This window comes from Papilio machaon, chromosome 11 (assembly GCF_912999745.1).
Source record: "Papilio machaon chromosome 11, ilPapMach1.1, whole genome shotgun sequence".
NCBI classification, from domain to species: domain Eukaryota; kingdom Metazoa; phylum Arthropoda; class Insecta; order Lepidoptera; family Papilionidae; genus Papilio; species Papilio machaon.
Genome location: NC_059996.1, coordinates 1920206 through 1942849, shown reverse-complemented (window position 1 = coordinate 1942849; position 22644 = coordinate 1920206). Strand labels below are relative to the sequence as shown.

General features: G+C 30.4%; 1 protein-coding gene and 1 non-coding gene across 3 annotated transcripts in view; both read left to right on the top strand.

Moving 5' to 3' along the window:
• LOC106708807 (diuretic hormone class 2) overlaps positions 1-20147 on the top strand; it is a 29334-nt gene extending 9187 nt beyond the window's left edge. Inside the window, exons 2-5 of one of the 2 annotated variants that reach the window (XM_014500362.2) lie at positions 17093-17176; positions 17823-17927; positions 18818-18838; positions 19911-20147. In XM_014500362.2, coding sequence (XP_014355848.2) covers positions 17094-17176; positions 17823-17927; positions 18818-18838; positions 19911-20040 — 339 coding nt within the window. In that variant the 5' untranslated portion in view covers position 17093 and the 3' untranslated portion in view covers positions 20041-20147. The remainder of the gene's footprint in view (positions 1-17092; positions 17177-17822; positions 17928-18817; positions 18839-19910) is intronic. The other variant, XM_014500363.2, reaches the window with a different exon arrangement.
• A 1985-nt stretch (positions 20148-22132) lies between these two features.
• Trnae-uuc lies at positions 22133-22204 on the top strand. Its single transcript has one exon. It is a non-coding gene; the product is annotated as a tRNA-Glu (tRNA).
• The last annotated feature ends 440 nt before the right edge of the window (positions 22205-22644 follow it).

Below are 22644 nucleotides of genomic sequence, written 5' to 3'. Positions count from 1 at the left end.
AAAAAGAGGTTGTATTTTTATTTTTTGTATTTAAAATGATATTTAAGTGTTGAATAATAATTGAGTGCAGTGATAGTGCCAGAATTAAATAACATACGTCTAAAGAAAAGTCTGAAATTAAAAAGCACCAGTTCGAAATATTTATATTTTTTTTATTTATCTAAAAAACCAAAAAGAAAACATTATTTTAGGAACATAAAATTTAAAAACAACGTAACTATTATCTGAGGTAATACTAGAAGTTAATTTTCCACTTTAATAGATCTTGTGACAGCTGCAAAGAAAACTAAGAACTAAAAATAATTCAAGTAAGTTAACTGTTTAGATAGACGAAGTACAATGCTTATAACACTTTTGAAATGATTACTGTTAAGGATTTTAATATCTGATAGAACATTGATATTATTTTAATCCAAATATGAATAATATAGATACGATGCCAGTATGAATAAATCTAGAAGTTAATGGTAAAATTTGGTTCTCATACCTTTTCATATAAATTATAGAGCAGTTATTTGTTTGAGTATTACAAATGACGTTACATTTTTTTTTAAATTGATTAACAATATGGCATCAAAAATGGCCTGTTATCAAAATTAAACAGTCCAGACAAATTTGACGGGTCGTCGTGAAATTATCTCGGAAAATGTTTATCATGGCAATTAACTTTAACTCAACGCGGTCGTCGGAATAAATGTCTTTTACTGGACTGATAAATTGTTCTGCAGCTCGTTATAAAAATATAAAATGTTTTTCGACCTTCACCTTGTGACTATAGAGGTCGCTATGGTAGAGTCGCTATTGCTGTAATAATAGTTAACAAACATTCTAGTTTACTAGTTGAGTCGCATTAGTTTTTTTTTTTTTAATATTGCATAAACCGATCGAACGCTCAATGAATTATTCGTTAGAATTGAATTGTCTGCTCCCACAGTCGCCTTTTTTCCGAGTAATGTTTGGAACGGCTGATCCAACTTTGACGGGACTATGTCGGAGAGGTAGCTGATGGACGTGTGCATATTACAGGCTACCTTTTTTTAAATTCTGCGCTGACGAAGTTGCCGGTGTTACTTGAAAATAAAAATAGAACGCTACCTAAAAATGAACGACGAACAAAAGGACATTCCGTTATTAGATAGGGAATTTTCTGGTCGCCGAATGAAAAGCTTTATATAAAACAATCTTGATGGTGTTACCGTTCTTTGTCTAGAATAACATGCGCTTTGCCGACAATACGAAATAAAAGATCTTTTGTAATTCACATTGGGAAGTATTTTCATATCTTCATTATTGTTAAGACCCTCCGAATAATAAGATGATATAAAACGATATAATGAATCAATACAAAAATGGATTAATTATAATTTCTGAAACAATCTTATTTTAGACATAAATACAATACTAGACAAAACTTGTCAAGTAGCCTATGTTCTTCCAGACGATGTTCTACATGTATACCGAATTCCATCCAGATCCATGTAGCCGTTCTGGAGATATATAGTAAGAGTAAGATATTCATTGTTTAAAATTACCTTTACCTTAAATTACTTCGTAAACATTAGTTTCTACAAAAACACATTTCGTTAAGAGTTTTCTTGACACAAATAATGCATAAGCTAAAACTATAAAGGGTATTCGGTATTTTTAAGATTTCAAAATGTTAACAAATTTCTCAATACGAGTATATCACAATGTTAATAGATGTCGGTAGATAATATTGTAAACATACTTTACGAAATAATAATAGGGCGTCGCCAGTTTGTGTTGCGAGTATCGTATAACGGTCATTAATTTGTTAGCCTTTATTTACAATACATTTTGGTTTACTGTTCCTGGTTACAGCGTCGGTCATGTTCAAGTGAATAGTTAAAATACTATTTTTTTTTTCAATCAGATGTGATTTGTACTTTTAACGTTTCATAAAATAATTCACCTCGTAATCCATGCATTAAATAATATAATCGTACTAGCTTTTATCCGCGACTCTACCCGTGATAATGTTCTACATTTATACCAAATTTCAACCAGATCCATAAAGCCGTTGTGGAGATAACTTGTAACAAACATCCATCCAAAAATTTGCTTGTATAATAATTAGTAAGAGGTAAGACCAGCATAATAATCTAAATATTTGGCGTGGTGTGATACCAATTTTATATTGTAATATATTATTCATATAATAGTTATGACATAAATAGAAAGTGATTTATAGCGTCATATCTCCAAATATTCCAATATAAGTGAAATACGTGAGGTCGACGCAATATGAGTTAAACGTCTTTGTACTTTGAGCGACCAACAAGGATTTCTTAAGGGACGAAATAGTTTAAATACGGACTCAGAAGCGTTAAATACTTAGAGTGAGAGAGATTTTCCTTACAGTAAATTTAGTGTAATAAATATAAACTAAGGAGATAGTAAAGTGACTAATAAAGTGCTTTAAATAAGACTCTAAGACTTTCTTAATTTTATATTTATAAATGTTTAATAACACTTAAAATATAACTTAAATTGATGTGAAAACTAAACTAGAACTGTATTCAGTAATTTTTATTGTTTACACAGTTCCTCATTTCAAAGGCAATATTCATTGCCTACAACTGAAAACTTGCAAATTAGGACCCTTTTAAAATACAGGCTGTTCTTATAAACTATTTAATTTTCTATTATATAAAATTCTCGTGTCACGGGGTTCGAACTTGAACTCCTCCGAAAAGGCTTGACCGATTCTCATGAAACTTTGTGAGCATATTCAGTAGGTCTGAGAATCGGCCAACATCTATTTTTCATACCCCCCATTTAGTTTTTTCAACTGCGCGCGGACGGAGTCGCGGGCGACAGCTAGTATCTTTATATTTTTTATGTTAGATACATATTTCGTCCCTGAATCAACGCTTCCAAGTTTCTTCCCTTAAGTAATAATATATTCGTATCTTCTAGATTTTGAACATCCCAATATACCTCAAAGTATTCATTTTATTTAACATTTTCATTTTTAAAACAAAACAAAATTACATAAACTGCATTGCCTTCTAATACTATTAACGAACATTAATTAACGAAGTATTATTTACTCATCGAGTTTGGAAAAGCCAAGTTTATAAAATTAGTGAGATGAAACAAACATATAGAAACTTTTCCAGCGAGCACAATTCTAACAACAAAACTATGTTTGTAGACGTAATGAAATTATAGAAATCGAATCACTGCGTCCTAAGTAAACTTGAGGTTTGTCAACAAACCTTCATCACTCAACAGGTAAACTGATGAAATATTACAATAACTTATTTATATTATCAACTGAACCATTATCTGTTGCAATTCCAAATTCAAAATAACGTCTAATTAATCCAGAGTAATGATAATAATAGGAAATAGTACTATTTCCTTAAATAATACATTTAACTAAAAAAGAAATGCATTAATAAGTTTATTTTTATGGTTTTGCTATCAATGAATCTTACTAATATTAGGAATGCGTATGGGATATTAGGAATAGATGTAAAACATAGACTGGAAAAAGTCGCCTATGTGAGGCGACTATAATTTATTCCGCGCGGACAGAGTCGTGGACGACAGCTATTTGTATAATAAGTTAAGATAAATTGATGTAATAAGTATTGCTACATTTAAAAATAAAATAAGTACCATTTTCGACAAACTATCGCAAACAAAACACTAACTATTAGTGTATCGTAAAAAATTGTATGACGTAAAACAATAACTATTCGATCGAGCTTATAAAATGTTAATCGTAAAGCCAACAGGCTATAAATTGGGCAATATTTTTTATGTTCCCGTAACAATTTTTGTGTTTTTTTTTCAGTTATTCTCTCATATTGTTTTCGCTTCCTATAGACAAAAGATCGATAGATTAAAAACCGTTATCGGAAGATTGGACAAGAACAAACGATTCCATTACAATTTTGCCTTTTAGTGAATATTTTTTTAAGGTAAAAAAGTATACTTGGTGTTATCGACAATATTAAACTTTTCATCTCTAGTTTTCTACGCAATGAAACCACTATATCTAAAGTGGAATGTAATTTGCCCATATAATAAAATACAAATGCGGAATCGCATAAAAATATTTTGCTATCAAATTATTCAAATATATACCTTAACAATGCATGCAATGCACTTTATATTTAAACAAGCTGTCGCCTGCGACTCCGTCCGCGCGCAGTTAAAAAATGGGGGGGGGGTTATGAAAAATAGATGTTGGCCGATTCTCAGAGCTACTCAATATGCTCACAAAATTTCATGAGAATCGGTCAAGCCGTTTCGGAGGAGTACGGGAACGAACATTGTGACACGAGAATTTTATATATAAGATAAAATAAAGATAAAATAAAATATCTCTTATACTAAATACACTAAGATCAACTTGTAAAATATAACAATAAACTGTAAATGAATACAAACTGGTATGATAAAATATAACAAGAGTTAATCAATCAAACCAAACGTTGATGGATTGACTTGTTGTTATACTTGCAAACATTTAAAATTCGCAACGTATACTGCTGTCAACAAAAGCAATTACATTTTTCCTTCTTAAAAAGTAACTCACATTTTTAGGATGTGGGATAACTAATAAGACATTAGTTAATTACTCCTTTATACTGTTAGGAACTTACTAATATTATAAATGCGAATGTTTAGATGGATGGATGGATGGATGTTTGTTTGAAGGTATCTCCGGAACGGCTCAACGGATCTTGATGAAATTTGACATAGATGTAGAACATAGTCTGGAAAATAGGCTACTTATGGTGTTTTTTTTAATTCCGCGCGGACTGATTCGCGAGCACAGCTAGTCTTTTAATAAAAAAAAATGATGATGGGGAACCGTTTTCGATTCAATTTGTGTTGTACATGTATTTAATGTTATAAATGACATTCCGTTGCAAATTAAACCTCAGTATGTATGAGAAACGTAAATGTTATGAAAATAATGAGAAATTAATTACTGCTGTGTTCAGTTGTATTTTGAAACTGATTAAAACACGACGTTTACAAAATAGTGGTTGTTTTAAATACGAATGACTTTAAAACAATTGAACGAGAATTTCTCTTAATGAGAAAACGTCTTCTACAGAACGCAAGGGTTCCTTTGAAATGATAAATATTTTTACTTATTTACACTGAAAGATCTTTTTACATATCACTGTATACTAATTAAACTACTGAGTACTAATGATTAAGCGAGAAAACGTACTCTTTGGCAATATATTTTATATTCTAATGGCTCAAGAAACAATTTGATAGAACTAATAAGCACAAATTAATGTCTTTCTTAAGGAATAAACATATATCAAACAAGTAGTAATCTTAAGAAACAAATGACTATGAATAAATTAAAATGTTCTGTAAATATTAAAATAAATAATACAATTAACACATTAACGGTTCTTAAGATCGAACTGTTAATTTTAAAGAGAGGAACACTCCAGATAGATAACAGAACCAATTCATGTTAACAAGTTTGATAGCAATTAACTTGTATAATGTTATTACATTTTAAGTGTACCTTAATCAAGTCACTTCTAAAAATTATGTTGATACAAGAATTTTAATAATAAAGAAGACATTTCCGTCTTTACGAACATAAAAGTTCATTATAACTTCGCCTTTGCAAATTTAACGAGCCAGAAATGTAGAAACGAATGCACTTTAACACCAGCTTTCTAGAAGCAATTAAACGCCCTCTGTAAAGAAATTTCGCAATTAATTGTATCGCTCCCCTTTTGCGCTGAATACTAATGTAAGTGTAAATTAGTTCAAAAAGTGTTCTAATAAACTTAAATGGAACACGAGCAGCTAACATTTTAAATAAATGGAGAGAGAAACAGGCGTTTAGGTTAGAATGATTGTCCTTACTGAACACGAAACGCTTTATGACGCGATAGTACGCTATGTAATTCGATAAATTATAAACGATCGACAAATTACGGCGGAATAAATCATAAATATAGTTTTAAAATTTCGAGTTACATAGCGCTGTTTTCGTATTTGAACTGAAGATTATCATTATACAAAAAAAAAACAGCATAGACAAATATATAATGTTATAGGTTCAAAAATTTATTAAGTTAAAAATAGGTAACCTGTATTAAACTATAACAGTCGTTTATATTCTGTCTCCTGAATACCGCGGTAGTTCGCGTAATTTCCATCTCTCAATTAAAGCGAAATGGCTTGCATCCAGAATTTCCTAACCTCTTAGACCTTATTCAGTAAACACTGCAATGGATTGGAGCAAATTTTACGATAGTAACTATCATAAATCTATGTATTTATGATGTAACTGTATTGAAATACGTTTTTTATTTATCTATTGTGAATCCATTTGTATATGTCAATGAGATAAAGGGAAGATGGGTATAAAGTATTAAAGGATTTTTAGTAACTGCAAAACAAGAAGCGTCGAAACTGTCCGGCAGACTGACTACAGCCACTCTGGCTCTTGGGCTTCATTTAAAAAACCTTAAATGAATTGATTTACTGATTTCAGTATTTATTTAGGACATGCTAGGACGAGATATTAATCTCGTACTAGCTATTTCATATCATATAGTGTATTTAACACTAAATAGCTGGATGGATTGATTTTTAATCTATTTTACTTGACATTAAAAAGTGTCGGTAATATAAATCTTAACACTTTAATGGCCAATACGGGACTTGCTTTATTTGATTTTCAAGCAACGTCGTAAAGTCAATATTGCGTTTTGCAAAATTCACCCATTTTATTATTGAGGCTACTCTGATATTTATCTAACAATCCTTTCTATAAAACGATAATTTTACAAGTAAATCAAAGGTTGTTCAAATTTTATCTCTTTGTATTTTCTCTTTTTTATAAAAAGAATAAAAATTTGAGTTCAGCTCTCGATTTAAAAAGAGGAAGACACAAGTAGCTTCGGATGCTGAGCATAGCTAGAAAAGAACAATATTCAAAATCAGTTAACCACAAGCGATGTTTTGAGGTAACAAATATTCTGTAAAGAGAATTGAAACCTTCACCTTTTTTCAAGTTAAATGTTTTATTTTTTTATTTATTTATAAATGGTTGTTGATGGTATTCCTTATATTAAATAACCTTTAAACTTTCCACAAGTTTAGTGAAATAACACCCCTTACTTTCCTGTTACAAAATAAAGTAAAAAAAGGTAAAATGATACTAAAAAAACACATTACAAGCCAATTAACACAAAGTACGAAGGGAAATTACTTTTGGCGCAAAATAATAAAAGAGTTAAATTGTGGGTGTAAATGTATTCATAAAACGGCATAATAGAATGTAATATTCATAAAACTGGACCTCAAACTGAGCCGTTCTTCAGTTACACTTTAAGTAAACATACCTTACACCTTACAATTTAATTTTCTTATTTAAAAAAAAATGAAGCTAAAGAACTTAATTCTAAAATGAACTAGACGAATGACTAGTTGCTATGCCACGTTAAGTATAAAAATTTAAAATGTCACATAGTAGTTCTCATAAATGCCTTAAGTTCTTCGTACATGAAACGACTTAAATCTATTGTTTGATTCTTGCATCACGAGTATCGCGCAGTCTATTCGGTCTGTACAAGTATATAGATTGACACGAATTTACGAGATGTCAACTAGTTTCGCCATCTTGAAAATAATAATGACTTTTTCGCGATTGACAAACAGTTGAAGATCGACTGGCTTCAGCGATAAAAGAACAAAAGTTTGTGTCAGTCGCTTTCAGACCAAAATCGCCGAATATTGGAGATTTGGATGTCCTTTTGTAAACAGAGCCTTAGGTTGTTAAAATAGACAAGAACTATAAAAGAAAATTACGTTATTCATTCCTGCTCTCACTTTCTTCTATTCACTTCTAGTTTATTAATGTGTTAAACATAATAAGGCTGTTCCCATGTAAGTATATGTAAAAAATTAACATAATAAATATATGGATATATTATAACCATAGATCAACGATTACCACGAAATAATTAAATTTTGTTCAAATAACTTGATTAATTGAATCGGCCTGTGCAGTGATAAATATTTGTTCATGGCTAATTAATGTCAATGCATTATTAATGTAATTACTTTATTTAACTTACTATAATGAAGTGTTAACAAGTCATATGTTTTTCTAAGAAATGTTATTAAGAAATAGTACTTCTAATTTCAATATAATGTAAAATGTCTATTTTTTTAAACGCCTCAAAAATGTCAATACCTTTGCCTTTGTTTTTGTATTTAATAAGTTTGAAAAAAAAACAATTTTGGCATTACGTCGTTGGCTGAAATACCTTTTGCCCATAATAAGTTCGTAATAAAAAAATAACGTCGTATAGCGACACGTCACATTGTTGTAGTCCTTCTGCCCATTGGTGCGTGTCGTGATGGCGGCAGATTCACTTTTTCCCGCCCAAGGCCACCTTAGTACGCAGTAGGACAGCTATAATTAAGTTGACATTGCGTGGACATGTTAACGGCCATGTATAAATACGGACACTTTTCAGTGCCGGAGTTTTTTCATAAGAAAAATATTATGTTTAATTAAAACGCTCTATTTGCAGAGTAAATGTAAATACATGGTTTAATTAAGATTCTGTGAACATTCGTCTGTCTTCAGTGAGAAATGATAACTTAGGGTAAGTTCAAAGAATGAGTAATCAAGTTAATTTATAATGGAATATTAGCAGCAACTGATTGCCTTATGAAAGACAATACGTAATAAGTACTATAACATACAAAATGTTGTGTGCGGAGATAGAGACAGAAGAGAGAGAGTCCATGGTCGTCGATGATAAACTTGGTGTTCCCGCCGATCGTTTGCTCCTCCTCTTATAAAAAAAAAAGCGATACCAAATCATTCAGAAAATTATCTAGATTTTTGTGTGCAAAAAATCATATTGACCTAAAATAGTTATCAGTTAGTACATATAGAGTATTGAACTAAAAGTTCTTTGATCTCCTAAAGCGCTTGAAATAGTAGCACCTGATGGAACGTCGTTTCAAATTTATAACACAACTACTCAAGTAAGCAATAAGATCAAATGTTACGCGCATCGCTTCCAAATCGGTCAACGTCAGACCTCAGTATCTTTGGTGAATTACTCACGCAAAATTGATCTTTACGAATGTTCATTCGGATTCTAGAATCATTGGATTTTCCGTTATCATGTTTAGTTCATTAAGTTTGAATAGGAACCGATGACATGTTTTCAAGTTGTAGTGTTTGAAACCCATGTCGTAAGGAATTAAGAATAGTCCTTGTATTAAGACGCAAGTTTTGTTCATTCAAATTTAAATTATCACGTAGTCTTGATACTCAAGGATATTAAATGTTAATTCTAGGATTCATTTAATTCTTGGGTAGTTTTAAAATAAATTTCTTTTTTATTTTTGACATAATAATGTAACTAAAGTTGGACATAATAATATAACTAAACTATAAAAAGATGCAATTTGATATTTATGAAATTTGTAATATTTGTGTATAACATAAAAATGCTTAATAGTATTCTTCTACCAAAAGACATAAGTTAAATATTACTATTATTTATTTATCTTAATAAATAAATAATAGTAATATTTAACTCTTAAGGTGCCATTTAATTTACTTTCATAACTAAAACTTATTTATATTAATTTAAAACAAAAGCAATCAAAATTGCAATCAACAAATCCAACATAATCCGCTTAAAAAATACATCTCGTGATACTTTTGTTCGGGAACAATTAATTTGATATAAAATATAAATCGTTTTATACAATATACGTATCAATTTATTTAATACAAATACATCGATAAGCTTATATAGACTTACTAATTTAATAACAAACGATACAATCTTACATTTGATTTATTATCGTTTGACTCGATATCAATTGAGTTATTTATGTTACAAATATAGTTACATTTGCGGACGTTTAGAAAACGAAATATACGTGGGTCCATTTACTACAATTCTCTATATTAACTTACAAATAAATTTGTTCGATTTGTCAAGAAATAATTTGTTATACTTTATTGGATTGATCTTTTTATACTACCTTTGATACTTTTATACGTAGTTTTAAAAGGAATATATGAATATAACGAAATCTAACAAAAAAATCTAATTTTAATTAAATTTAATACGTTTCTAAAATACGCAAACAATTTCCATCATATTTTGTTATTTGTTATATGACATTATAAAAGCTTGTTGTTAAAAGCGTTTTGTTTGTTATATGACATTATAAAAGCCGGTCACTAAAGGATGGTTTAAATTATTGCTTTAAGCTTCCCTCAAAGGATACAAGGCATAGTGTGCATGAAAATGTGCAAATAATTTCTGCACTTTGTGAGCTACGAAATATTGTCTCGTTTAGCCAGCTTAGGTATACTAAAATGAATTGTCAAAATTAAGGTTGAGGTTGTTGAGGTAACCACCATAGAAATATTGCTTGATTTTACTAACAATAGATAGTACTTAGTTATAAAAATCTTACTAATATTATAAATGCAAATGTTTAGATGGATGGATGGATGTTTGTTTGAAGGTATCTCTGGAACGGCTCAACGGATCTTGATGAAATTGGGCACAGATGTAGAACATAGTCTGGAAGAACACATAAGATACTTAATAAGTTTGTTTTTATTCCGCGCGGACGGATTCGCGGGTAAAAGTTAGTGAAATATAAATGTTAATATAGTATATATGTATATTTAAAAAGCTAGCGTTTGACCACGATCCCACCCGATGAAGTGATGATGTGGTCTAAAGATGGTATGTACGTGCTAGCTTTGTAAATATATTACTTTATATTGATTATTATTATTCCGTAGAAATTCTTATAAAAATACGAAAAATTCCTTAATTTTCCGGCGCGTAACATATGTCTTTAAGTTCTTCTCTTATATCACCAGGGGATTAGAAAGTTATTGAATTAACTACAAAACAGAATACGATATCTGACTAATATTCTGCAAGTTACTTAATCTTGTTACATTATTTAGTAATAGTTCTATACGATGGGTTAATCAATCATTTAATATTCTTTATAAAGTCAGAGAATTATTGCTATATCTTTATTTAATTAAGAACGGCTTAACTCACGTGTGATTGTCCGTTGACGGCACCGACTAGTTTCGGCACTTGAGTGCGAGACGCGACACGACCGCGAATTCCTCAAAATAAACACTCGCCCTGAAGATGGACCCCCGACAGGTCCGAAACTAGTCGGTGCCGTCACCGGACGATCACACGTGAGTTAAGCCGTTTCTTAATTAATTAATTATTATGTCTCACGAAAGCTTAAACAATTTAATTGCTATATATTTATCTCTGTCCGCGCGGTATTAAAAAAAAACGTAATAAGTATGTGTTCTTCCAGACTATGTTCTACATCTGTGCCAAATTTCATCAAGATCCGTTGAGCCGATCCGGAGATACCTTCTAACAAACAGCCATCCATCCATCCATCCATCCATCTATCTAAACCTTTATATTTATTATATTAGTAAGATTAAAATTATATCTGAGGATCGTCTTCTATACAAATATCCAAACAAATATTATTTCTGATCGCAACCGTTTAGTAGTGACGATAAAATAAAGCATCGTCGAAGTGATAGAATAATATTTAACATCAACTTAACTTTGCGATGGATTCACAAATATTGAACCTTCTTTTATATCAACTTTATAGAGTTACAAAAGCTCACCAGTTTAACTACAAGTCTATGTTATATAATTCGTATCAAGACTACTTGGGACTAGTTTGAATTTAGACATAATGAATTGAATTTGTTATCTTTTGACGAACAATCACGATTTTTTTTACTAAAGAGTTTATTATGTTGTACACAATGATCTCAGATTTGTACCAGTGATATTCCAACAGCGGGCATTCAAGTCATATTCGTACAAAGTGATAACACAACCAATCACACATGTCACAAACAGATCTGTACCTTTGTACTTTGTTTTGTTAGAATTACATTCATTAAATTACGTGACTGTAAAAAATATTTGACTGTATTTATTTACATAAAGCACGTAACATAAACAAACATGTTTGTAATAAAACGTGTGTGCAGTTTTACTTTGAATATCACTAAAACTTACTTTAACATACTTTCTGCACATGAATGAAATTAATATAACTCTTGGAATCATTGACAAATTAAAACAGATTATGACAGATTAAAAACTACATATGACATATTAAATAAATTAAATACAGAATTCTGATACCAGAAAAAACGCATTTTAATTATCAGAACCTTAAAGAAACGAAAATGAAAAAATACACATTTAAAAACAATAATTCTGTATGAAACGCAATTTTGCTTTGTTATTTCTCACATCTCCATTGTCAAATAAGTCAGAAATCAGCGAGGCTGTTCGCTCAAAACTCGGAAAATTTTACCCTAGCTTCCAATCCTCTGATGTACTTAACCTATTGTTTTTAACAAATCTAACTTCGTAACTACGAGGTACTCAACATTTTCTTTCATGTCATCAGAGATTTGTGTTTAATCGTACAAAGTTATTATTCCCGGAGAATATTATTCCGAGCGTTTTGTTTTCGTTTGTTGTTTCGAAATTCTTGTTTCTTTATTGAAATTATTATAGCGGTTCAAGAAATTTTTTCGTTTCGTGTTTTAATTAAGAGGTTTTTGTTCTTAAAGTAATTTGAAGTAAATTGTTTTTTGTGCACTTCTTTGTTTTATTAACTTCAAATTTTAATAATATTCTGCCTTTTATTTACAATATCAATTGGATGGTTTTATTTAATGATTTCTATTCAATTTTAGATAAATTCTTTTATAATCGGTTAACATTCATTTGTCTGTGAGAAATAAAAAAAATCAACGAATTCAATCTTTTGGAGACATTGGTTCAAAGAGACAAAAAATACAAATAGATTCAATGTCTTATCGGCGAAAGATTGACAAATAAAATTCATCCATCAAACATGGAAGGCTTATTATTTCTCAGATCCTTTGGATTTTCGCACAGCGTCACTCTTGTCGAGGAATCGGATAGCAAACATTTATCACATATTCTTATGACACAAGTAAGCAAATATACACAGGTTAGTTACACGTTTGAAGTGGTTTTTCCCTTATTTTATGTAAATAAAAGAATAAAGAGTAGATGAATAGTAAGAAAATAAAAAAAAACAGCGCTAGTCTGTATTATTAGTAAAATTTACTGTTTCTGCTGGAAGATAAAAATATTTTATCTTCAGATATTATTATTTCGTGATGTTGTTACATAAATAACATTTTGAGAAAACACCATAACAATTTTTCAAAGCATAAGAAACGTACAGAAGCCTAAGAAAAGTATAATTATGTTTTATCACGAAACCTATTATCCAAGAATATTAAGAATGTATTGTAAAGGAGTGAAAAACATTCATAATATTACGAACACATTATTAAAATTATTAATTTAGTTACATCTTTGACTAAACAATGTTTTCAACTTTATAATTTAACTAGCAATTAGGCGCGACTTTATCCGCACAGAATTAAAAATAAATCTTGTCTTAAATAGGTTATCTATTTCACTCAGGATTAGTGAAGTCAACAGTGAAAGAATTTCTGAAATCGGTTCTTTCGTAGCCTATTCAAAGCAAACAAACAAAAAAAATTGAAAATTTCTTCTTTTTAATATATAGAAATTGTGTACGAAGTTTCCAATATATACATCTTTGAAAACAAGAGTGAAAATAACGCTCTGTATTATTGTTTAATTTCTCAGCTCTTAGCTTTACATAAACTCACACAAAATTACGTTACACCAAACATTTCTAATTATACATCCCGCATTCCTTCACTCTACCTCAAGATAAACGTAACGTAGAGAATTTTTGTTGCCCTTTCTGAACTGCGCGGTTTCAAATAGGTGAACAAAAACATGTTAGTTATGTGATATGTATATACGTTTATGATCTATGTATTCATGCTTTGTGATCTTCAGCTCAAGATTATCCACTGCTAGTAGTAATCTTTCACCATCTTCTGGCCCCTAAAAACAAACGAAGTGGAAACAAAGTAGTAAGAAATTTGTCTATCTCTAGATAATGTGTATTAGATGTATATCAGATGCTAAAGTTATATATGCTATTTCTACTCCACTATGAACTTTTTTTCTTTGACAAACTTAATAACTGTGCTTAAGCACAACTCTCCAAGCGCATTATAAATATTAACTTCCATTTGAAACTAATTTCATATCAAAATAATATGCTCTTTGAAGTATTTGCATTAGTTATTTTGTAGTTTTAATAACTAACAGAAATATGTTGTATTATTAAGTCTTTTTTCTTTCTTTCTTGTCTTTTATGTAGATGTTTTTATGTAAAAAACTACAATTTAGAAAGATATTACAGTAACTGAATATTATTTATAATCTAATTAACAAAAGAATGTCTGAGCAGTGTCTTGTTCATTTATGTTAATTCTTTTACTCGTTTTTAAATTTTATTATAAGATAATTTACTTTTTAAAAGTTCCAATTAACTCATTTCTTTATCTTTTCTTTTAACGTATGCTTTGGAAATATCTCCGTTTACTTTAGTTCGTTCTTTTCAATTAAACTTGTCATTAGTTTTTTTAATGTTTTTGAAGTTAGTTTTATTGGCTTTCAATTACTTTTCTTGTTTTAAATTATTTTCAGTTTCAAAAATGTTACATCATATATTTTAATAGCTAACTGATTTATTGGTAAAGCTATAGGTTTTCTTAGTTCCATTTAAAAAACATTAGTTTCATAACTTGATGGTAGCTTCAGTTTGTAAAGTTATGAGGTAACATAAATTTTATTTACGAACACATTCAGACCAATACCGAAACGGGTAGAGATAAATTTCAATAAATATAAATTGCATGTAACATCCAAGCAAAGTTTACACGTTTTAACACTGTTTCCACAAAACGATGTCAGTTTATATTATGAAGAGAAGCTATATTGTTTACCGTACCAGGGTCGTAGCAGTCTTATCTACATTTTTCTCAATACTTTGATGCTTTACTCGTGATTTTTCTATTCTTGATAAACTTATGACACGTTTTAATTACTGTGCATTGAACATAAATTATAACATAAGTTTGTACATAAAATCCTTTATCTTTTAAAGTTGACATTTTAAGTCATACATCACGGTTATATACCACTGTCAGATTCGCCGTCAGTCACACAAACCGCACGTAACATACGCTAGCCTTTTTAGCGGGTGTACGAGTAGTATGAAAAGGATCCATTAGTAGCGACAGTTGCCCTCAAAAGTAACGTACACGTTCCACAATGCTATTAGAGCAGTGACACACTTTGTTGCACTCTATAAAATATCTAACAATATACTTTTAAAGTAAATGCATAAAAGTTACATTTAAGACAGCTGTTAACATCTTCCGACGTAAATAGAAAACTTAAGTGCATTTATTCTTCATTATTATTATCCGAATGCGGTGAACACACCATGTTTAGTCCCCTAAATAAATTTATCGTTCATCATTTCGGTCGTCACGAAATAAAAAATAATAATTCAAGTATAATACATATTATTTAAAGATTGATTTTGGCAGTAACGACAATGAAATTTCTTTTTTTTTTTCCAATACTTATTCTGTTGTTTATATACCTAAAAAAAAATAGGTTTCAAAATCTCTAAAATATACGTATTTTCTTTAAGTAAACTATTGTGATTAAAAAATAATGTACAAATTCAAATTCAATATCTGTATTCTCCTGCCAATTTTCCGACAGTAAAGTCTAAGCAAGCTTTCACTAAATATCGGCGTGCGTCAAACCCTTTTCGCAAGTCGAAACATGCCGCAAGCTACGACGGTAACTTCAACTATTCACGGGCCAAGTGGCCTCACAAAGACTTAAACGAGCGTACAACGCTTATAGTCATCTATAACCCTTGTAGGTATAAGTTTAGTAGGTGCTTATCGCTACAGATCGGAATATCCTAATAAGACTTTTTATATCAAACATTAAATTTTTTAACCATTTAGTACTAATGAACAAGCTCCAGTTCATTACAAAAAGACCACATAAAACTCTCATTTATTTTAACCTTCGTCGAACACTTTTTCGATGGCAGCTGTATACCGAAAGAACTTTAGTTTAGTAACTAAATCTCTATCTAACTGTACTCTACGTAATTGTATATTTTTATATTCAATTGTCAACTATCCCTCTATTACTGTCTATTCCTATTTTTTTCCGGATTAATGGCTACTATGTCACAATATGTCACGGGTTCATGCACGTTCTTTTTTTGAAAGACCTGTAAATCTGTGCGATTTATTAGTTCATAATCTTGCGTGAGCCTACACACTGTCGTAATTAGACAGCACGAGGGCTCTGTCAACAGCGCGCTTGACCGCCCAACTGTGTCCTGATAAATGAAAACGATTGCAATCCTTGACCGCGTACAAATCGTGTCCGAAATACATCATGTCCCAAACCTATCAGTAGCATGACTGTTAAATTCAACTACCAACAAGTGTGTCGACTGAGAAAAATCACCCTTATATTGAGACAAATCAGAAAGCATGTGATAAAGGATGGGGCTGCCGTTATCTTATACATTTGAACCTATCAGAGTCCAGTCTTTTATAGGTAATGAATTAAAGGAGAGTTTGGTTCTCGTTCGTAGATGAAATAAAATCAAGTTATTAATCTAGTTATCTAACAGAAAACGTTAGAATTTTTCAAGAAAATACACTCAGTGCAAAGCCGTGAATCAATTCCCCTCATAGTATGTGAAAACGTCATCTCGAGTGAACTGATCCGGTTGTAAACCGTGTATAAAATGTACACGCGTTAACTCCTGAAGCTATTCTTGTGTGACTGCGGTTTGTAATTATTACGCTTGTACAACCATCTATTAAACTTAGATACAAAATCGTATAATAATGCATAATAGACATTTTAAATGTGATTTTTAATCATAATAAAACGTAACATTATTTGCCACGTAATAAAATAATAGACAAGAAATGGAAGTAAAAGTATGTCACTAAATAATTTTTAAAACTCCTTCCATTTAAGGATAGGTTTTCATAACTATAATTTCATTGTTACAGAATGGTTCGCCCCACCTGCCTGTTGATCTGCTGCCTCCTTGGAGCGCTGATGCTGGTGGTACCTGCGGCTTCCTACCCCAGGTTGTGGTACATTGTACAATAAAGACGTTAACTAAAAAGACTAACGACAAATGAACTTAACTTGTAGAGACAAACAATGTAGAGCGTATTGTTGCCAATGCTATAGCAATTACCAGTGATCTACAGCTTTAAGGCCAAAAAATCACAAAATCCACGTCCTACGGCTGTCTAGCCTTAGCTAGACTTAGCTAGTCTTAGCTACAGGTAGAATGGGATTCTGCACTTTGATTTTTTAAACAATAACAATGACTTAGTATCATGTTGGTTTTAATATCAAATAGTACATAATTTATAATTAAAATGGACAGTAGATTTGAATACGTAATGCAAATTTAAAGCTTGAATCGATAACCGTGGGTTTCTGTGACCAAAATATAACCCTATTTAAAACATAACGACATCCCTGTCATTATCTTTAATAAAACTAAGATAACAATATGTTTTAAACGGAGATGTCACAGAAATCCACGGTAAATCATCCAAAGAAAAAACAATAGTTGAAAGCTAACTATCCTACTTAATATCGTTGGTCTCTTAGGGCAAGCTATACTGAAAGTGAAGTTATTATTTATAATGAAGATTGAAATATCTTACTTATAGTTCTATATGAACTGATGACATTTGATTTATGTATATATATGTATTTCAGTTTGAACGACTACTATCGCCCGGACATCTCGGAAGATCCTGAAGAGATCATGGACATGCTGAACCGCCTCGGAAGCCTCATTCAACTGCAGCGCCAAATTGACTCGTAAGTTCACATTATGTTACTTCTAAAAAAATTATACTTTGAATTCTAAAAAGTATAATAATACTACTAATCAAAAAATACACTACAGAATTTTTTGTACTTAATCTCAAGTTGCATTTTCATCACAAGAACTCGCTACAATGTTATGTCTTCCTTAATGTGATCATGGCTTATTACTCACATACTCCTTAATACGAAAACTAACCGTAAGTTTCCTCTTCAGAAATATCTTTACTAAAACTTATTACAAAAGTTTTTTTTATTAGAACAAGAGCCTGGTTTACAGTATCCAAGTGGAGTGCTGGATAACTATCCAACATGTAATTTTTTTGACAGGAAGTATTAATTGATACATAATATTTCCTATCTAAATAGTTTGCCATTCACTGATTATTTGAAGATCGTGAAATGCCAATGACGACTGTATTTGATAAATAACTTCCAAGCTTATTCAAGACTAACCTGAGAAATAGGACCTAAAAATAACAATGTGATTTTAGTACAATTTTTTCTGTACTAGAAAGTTACGAAAAGATATAAAATTATTTTATTATGTAATCAAAAATATTAAGTAATTACAATTGAAATAAAAAAGACGGTTGTTGTCCTTTTTTATTTAAATTAAAAAGGTCACAATAAGAAGTCGGAATTATATCTGAGAGTTCTCATAAACATCAAAGCTTATTACAGTAAAATTTAATAAAATCCTTCGTTAAAAATGTTATCTTAATTTTGTACTTTCGTAATTTAGGTGCAATGTACTTATAATCATCGTCATCATCACATTTGTCTGTTCACTGTTGGCTGATGATGATGAAAAAATATTGTAACCAAGGCTCAAATATACATTTTTTTAAAGTCGCATATTATAATATACTTTTCTTTTACAGCTACAAAGAGGGTATTACTAGGTATGTTTTCAAAATGGTGCTTAAATTGACGAGTTTTTTAATTATGGTCGCTTTAAAGCTATAGTACATGCATGTATTAATTTTAAAAGAGGAAAAGCCGATGTTGATGTTTAATTGCATGAATTTCTTTTTTCTAATATTATGTACTTATTTAATGTTTAAATACTAGTTTTATGTTTGGTATATAATTAATGTACAAGTAAATAAATCAGCTATTTATTTCTGCTTTATTAAGAAAAACTTTATTGCATGTTACGTCACTGATTACATATATAAGAGTTTTGCTTGTTAAATTTTATCTTTTATAATTTTGAAAGTGTGTTAAATAGTGTGGTCGTGTTTAATCTAATTTTATAATAGAAGATTTTACATACAGAAAGTTTGAATATAAACAAAATCCAACGATAAAATGAATTCATGAAAATGTAATGTATGCTGATGAGCATTAACGGAAAAGGTTTTCTGAAAAACACTATTTTCTGAAGAGAAATTTTCTTGAAAATTCTCTTTTACATTTGCCGGAGGAAAGAATTACAAATTTTCATCGCTTTTTTATTCAAAATAATGTATTTAAAGAAGATTTAAATTCGTAGAATTGTGCATGCTGTGCTTCGACTATATGATTTATTTTTAGAGACATTCAACATATGCATAATAAGACCAGACAAGTCAAGTTGACACTACCGCATGTCAAGTGGCATTTGCTTTTCACGTTAACCTACGTATTTGATTAAATATCTTTTTTAATATCTTTGTTTTTGGAACGAAGTTCCTTATCGCGCGTTGTGAAAGGGAGCTAGACGGAAAAAATTCTTACCAAAAGTTGTCACGACACTTTTTGCTATAATAAGTATGTTAACGACGAATGAGCGCTACTTCACCATGGCAACGACATGACAATATATAACGAAAATTCATAGAAATAAAATGTACTTCTTGTGAAGACTTAAGTTTTTTATTCATGGAATAAACATTGGTTCCTTCACTAATTAATCGAAAGGAACTTCGTTCCATCCGGGTGTCCCTTGACACCTCTCAAGTTTTTTTTTCTTAATATTTCCTTGTATTATAGCGAGAAGCGTGCTCTAGACCTTGGCCTGACCCGTGGCTACTCAGGCGCTCTTCAAGCCAAGCACCTGATGGGCATTGCTGCTGCCAACTACGCCGGAGGCCCCGGCAGGAGGCGCCGCGACGCACACTAAACACTTTAACATATACGCTAATCACTTCCGTCTTAACTGTTTAGCTGTAAAACATTCTCTAGGCTTGTCTAGTCACTTGTAAACTTTCAATTTTTAGTACTTACAAATTGGCCTATTATTTAAATCTAACTTAAAACTAAGTAATAACAATGTACAAATATTTCAGTTCCTTTAATCTGTTGAGATATATTTAATGTTGGAGATGTTTTTAATTTATTGTCAAATTTTATAAGTTTATTTATCAATATTTTTATCGAACAGTATTAAATGTATAATAAATCTGTAGATTTCTTGATAAATTTATCTCTATAATATTAATGTTGAAATATTTAACTTAATAACTTCAAGTTTAATTTTCACTTCACCGTTTTTATTTCAATATAGTTGTTTGTTCGTGGTTTCAAGTTACTAAATCCTATAAATGTACGTAGAGAAATTATAGATGATAATTATAAGAGAGTGATAACCTCCTGTCTTATTTACTGTTAAATAATAAAGAGTTATTCATATTGAGAATTTCTGTTTCCATTATTTTATATATACTTATGTATTATTCTATGTACTATTATGAAAACTAAATCTTATTCAGCAATGATTCAGTTTTTTAATACTATTTTAAAACCTGTCTACACTTCGTTCTCTCATACAAGTTAAGTAATTAGTGCCCATAATAACCTATCTCTTTTAATAAGTAATTACTTAATACTTTTGTCAACCTTAGTACAGTTACAAACCTAATAGTTACATTTAAAAATTGAACTTTTCGAAGTTCATTTTAGAGTGTCAAGAAAACATTTCAAAAAGTTAATGATGTTACTCATAATAATATGCTTAGTCGTATTATAAAATGCCACACTTCAGTACCTATCTGTGACAAACATCTTTTATAAATATTAAATTGTATCAACGAGTATCACAGTATTATAACTCAAAAAGAGATGTTAATTTCAATACTACAGAAGGCTCGGAAATATCAAATCTTCATTAATATGTATTCAGATGGACCTCTTGTAGTTAAGTAGAGTTAAGTCAACTAAAACTGATAAATAACAGATCTGCTCACTGTTTGCATGATTAGCAGATCAATGAACCGGCTCATAGCTGATCTCAATTTTTACTTGCATAGAGTTATGATTAACGTATCGACCTGCGAGGCTCACATGAATGGTAGCTCTACGACTCATCATCTGCTTCGTGGCTCGTCGACTCGCATAGTTATGATAGATTGTGTTGAGCGATGAGCTGAAAATTTAGTTGTTGAGTCGCAGCTCAATGGTTCATGTCTATGTGACCTGAACTTTACGCTGGTTCAGGTTTACCCACATCAAACTCCTTGTAACGTACATTATATAAAAACATAAGCTTCTTAAACGCCCTTTTTTCTTTTGTAATATGTACGTTACAGACAAAAGGAAAAATTTTAAATGTCAAAGCTTAACTATAATTCCATTTCTCCCGATCTAAGCCGTCGGCAAAATAGACACACTTATTTAAGCGCCTTATTTAGGTAACAAAGAGAATTTAAAAAGTTAAGACCTTAAATTATTTTATAGGTAAGATTGGTGGTAAAGCTATGTTTAAGATAAGTTAACTCGAGCACCATCTGACGCACCAGATGTTGGATTTGTTTAAAACCTTCAAAAAGCTTAACTAAATCTTTTGAAGTTAACGCCATCTATTATATTATTATGATACTATAAGACGATTGGTCAAATTTTACGCCGGCTGTGTGAAGTAGCTTAGTTTTTTTTTCTATTAGTTCTATAGATGTCGCTACTAGTGTATTTTAAAAAGTTTTATGAAAAATCAATAAAAATGAATTCGTTTAAGTTAATTTTGCGTATATGTAGATTGGACTAGATACAAAACAACATATTCTTTAACAAGCGAATTTTCAAAAAAAAACATAGTTTTCGTAACATTAAGAATATTGAAAATAATTTTTTTATTTGTTTAAAAACTAAATGAAATAAAATTTTAAATTCATCTAGTCCTTATTATAAGATACTTAATGTTATTTGAGAAAATCAGGTCTCTACCTGATGAAAGGATGGAATAGAAATAAAATAAGCATTTCATATGTCTTACAACATCCCGTATGGTCTAGTGGCTAGGATACCTGGCTTTCACCCAGGAGGCTCGGGTTCGATTCCCGGTATGGGAAACCTTTTTATTTTGAAACATCTACATTATAAATAAAGTAAATCCAAGATTTTTATACATTAAACCAATAACATGTGACTTAGTTTTTAAAGCATATAAAAATGAGTAAATTATTAACTTAAGCAGTTTAATCTTAACTTTATTTTTCTTTCCTTCTGTTACCACAATAATCTTACTAATATCATAAATAAGAATGTTAAGATGGATGTATGGATGTTTATTAGAAGATATCTCCGGAACGGCCCGACGGAACTTGATGAAATTTGGCACAGAAGTCTGGAGAAATATCGTCTGGAAGAACACATAGACTATTAACTTTTTTTAATGCTGACAGCTAGTTATGATATAAATAATAAAAAAATGACCCACAATTCAATAAAGAAAACGTGTTATTATGCATTTGCGTTTATACCTAAGGGGGTGAATAAACAAAGTTGGCAG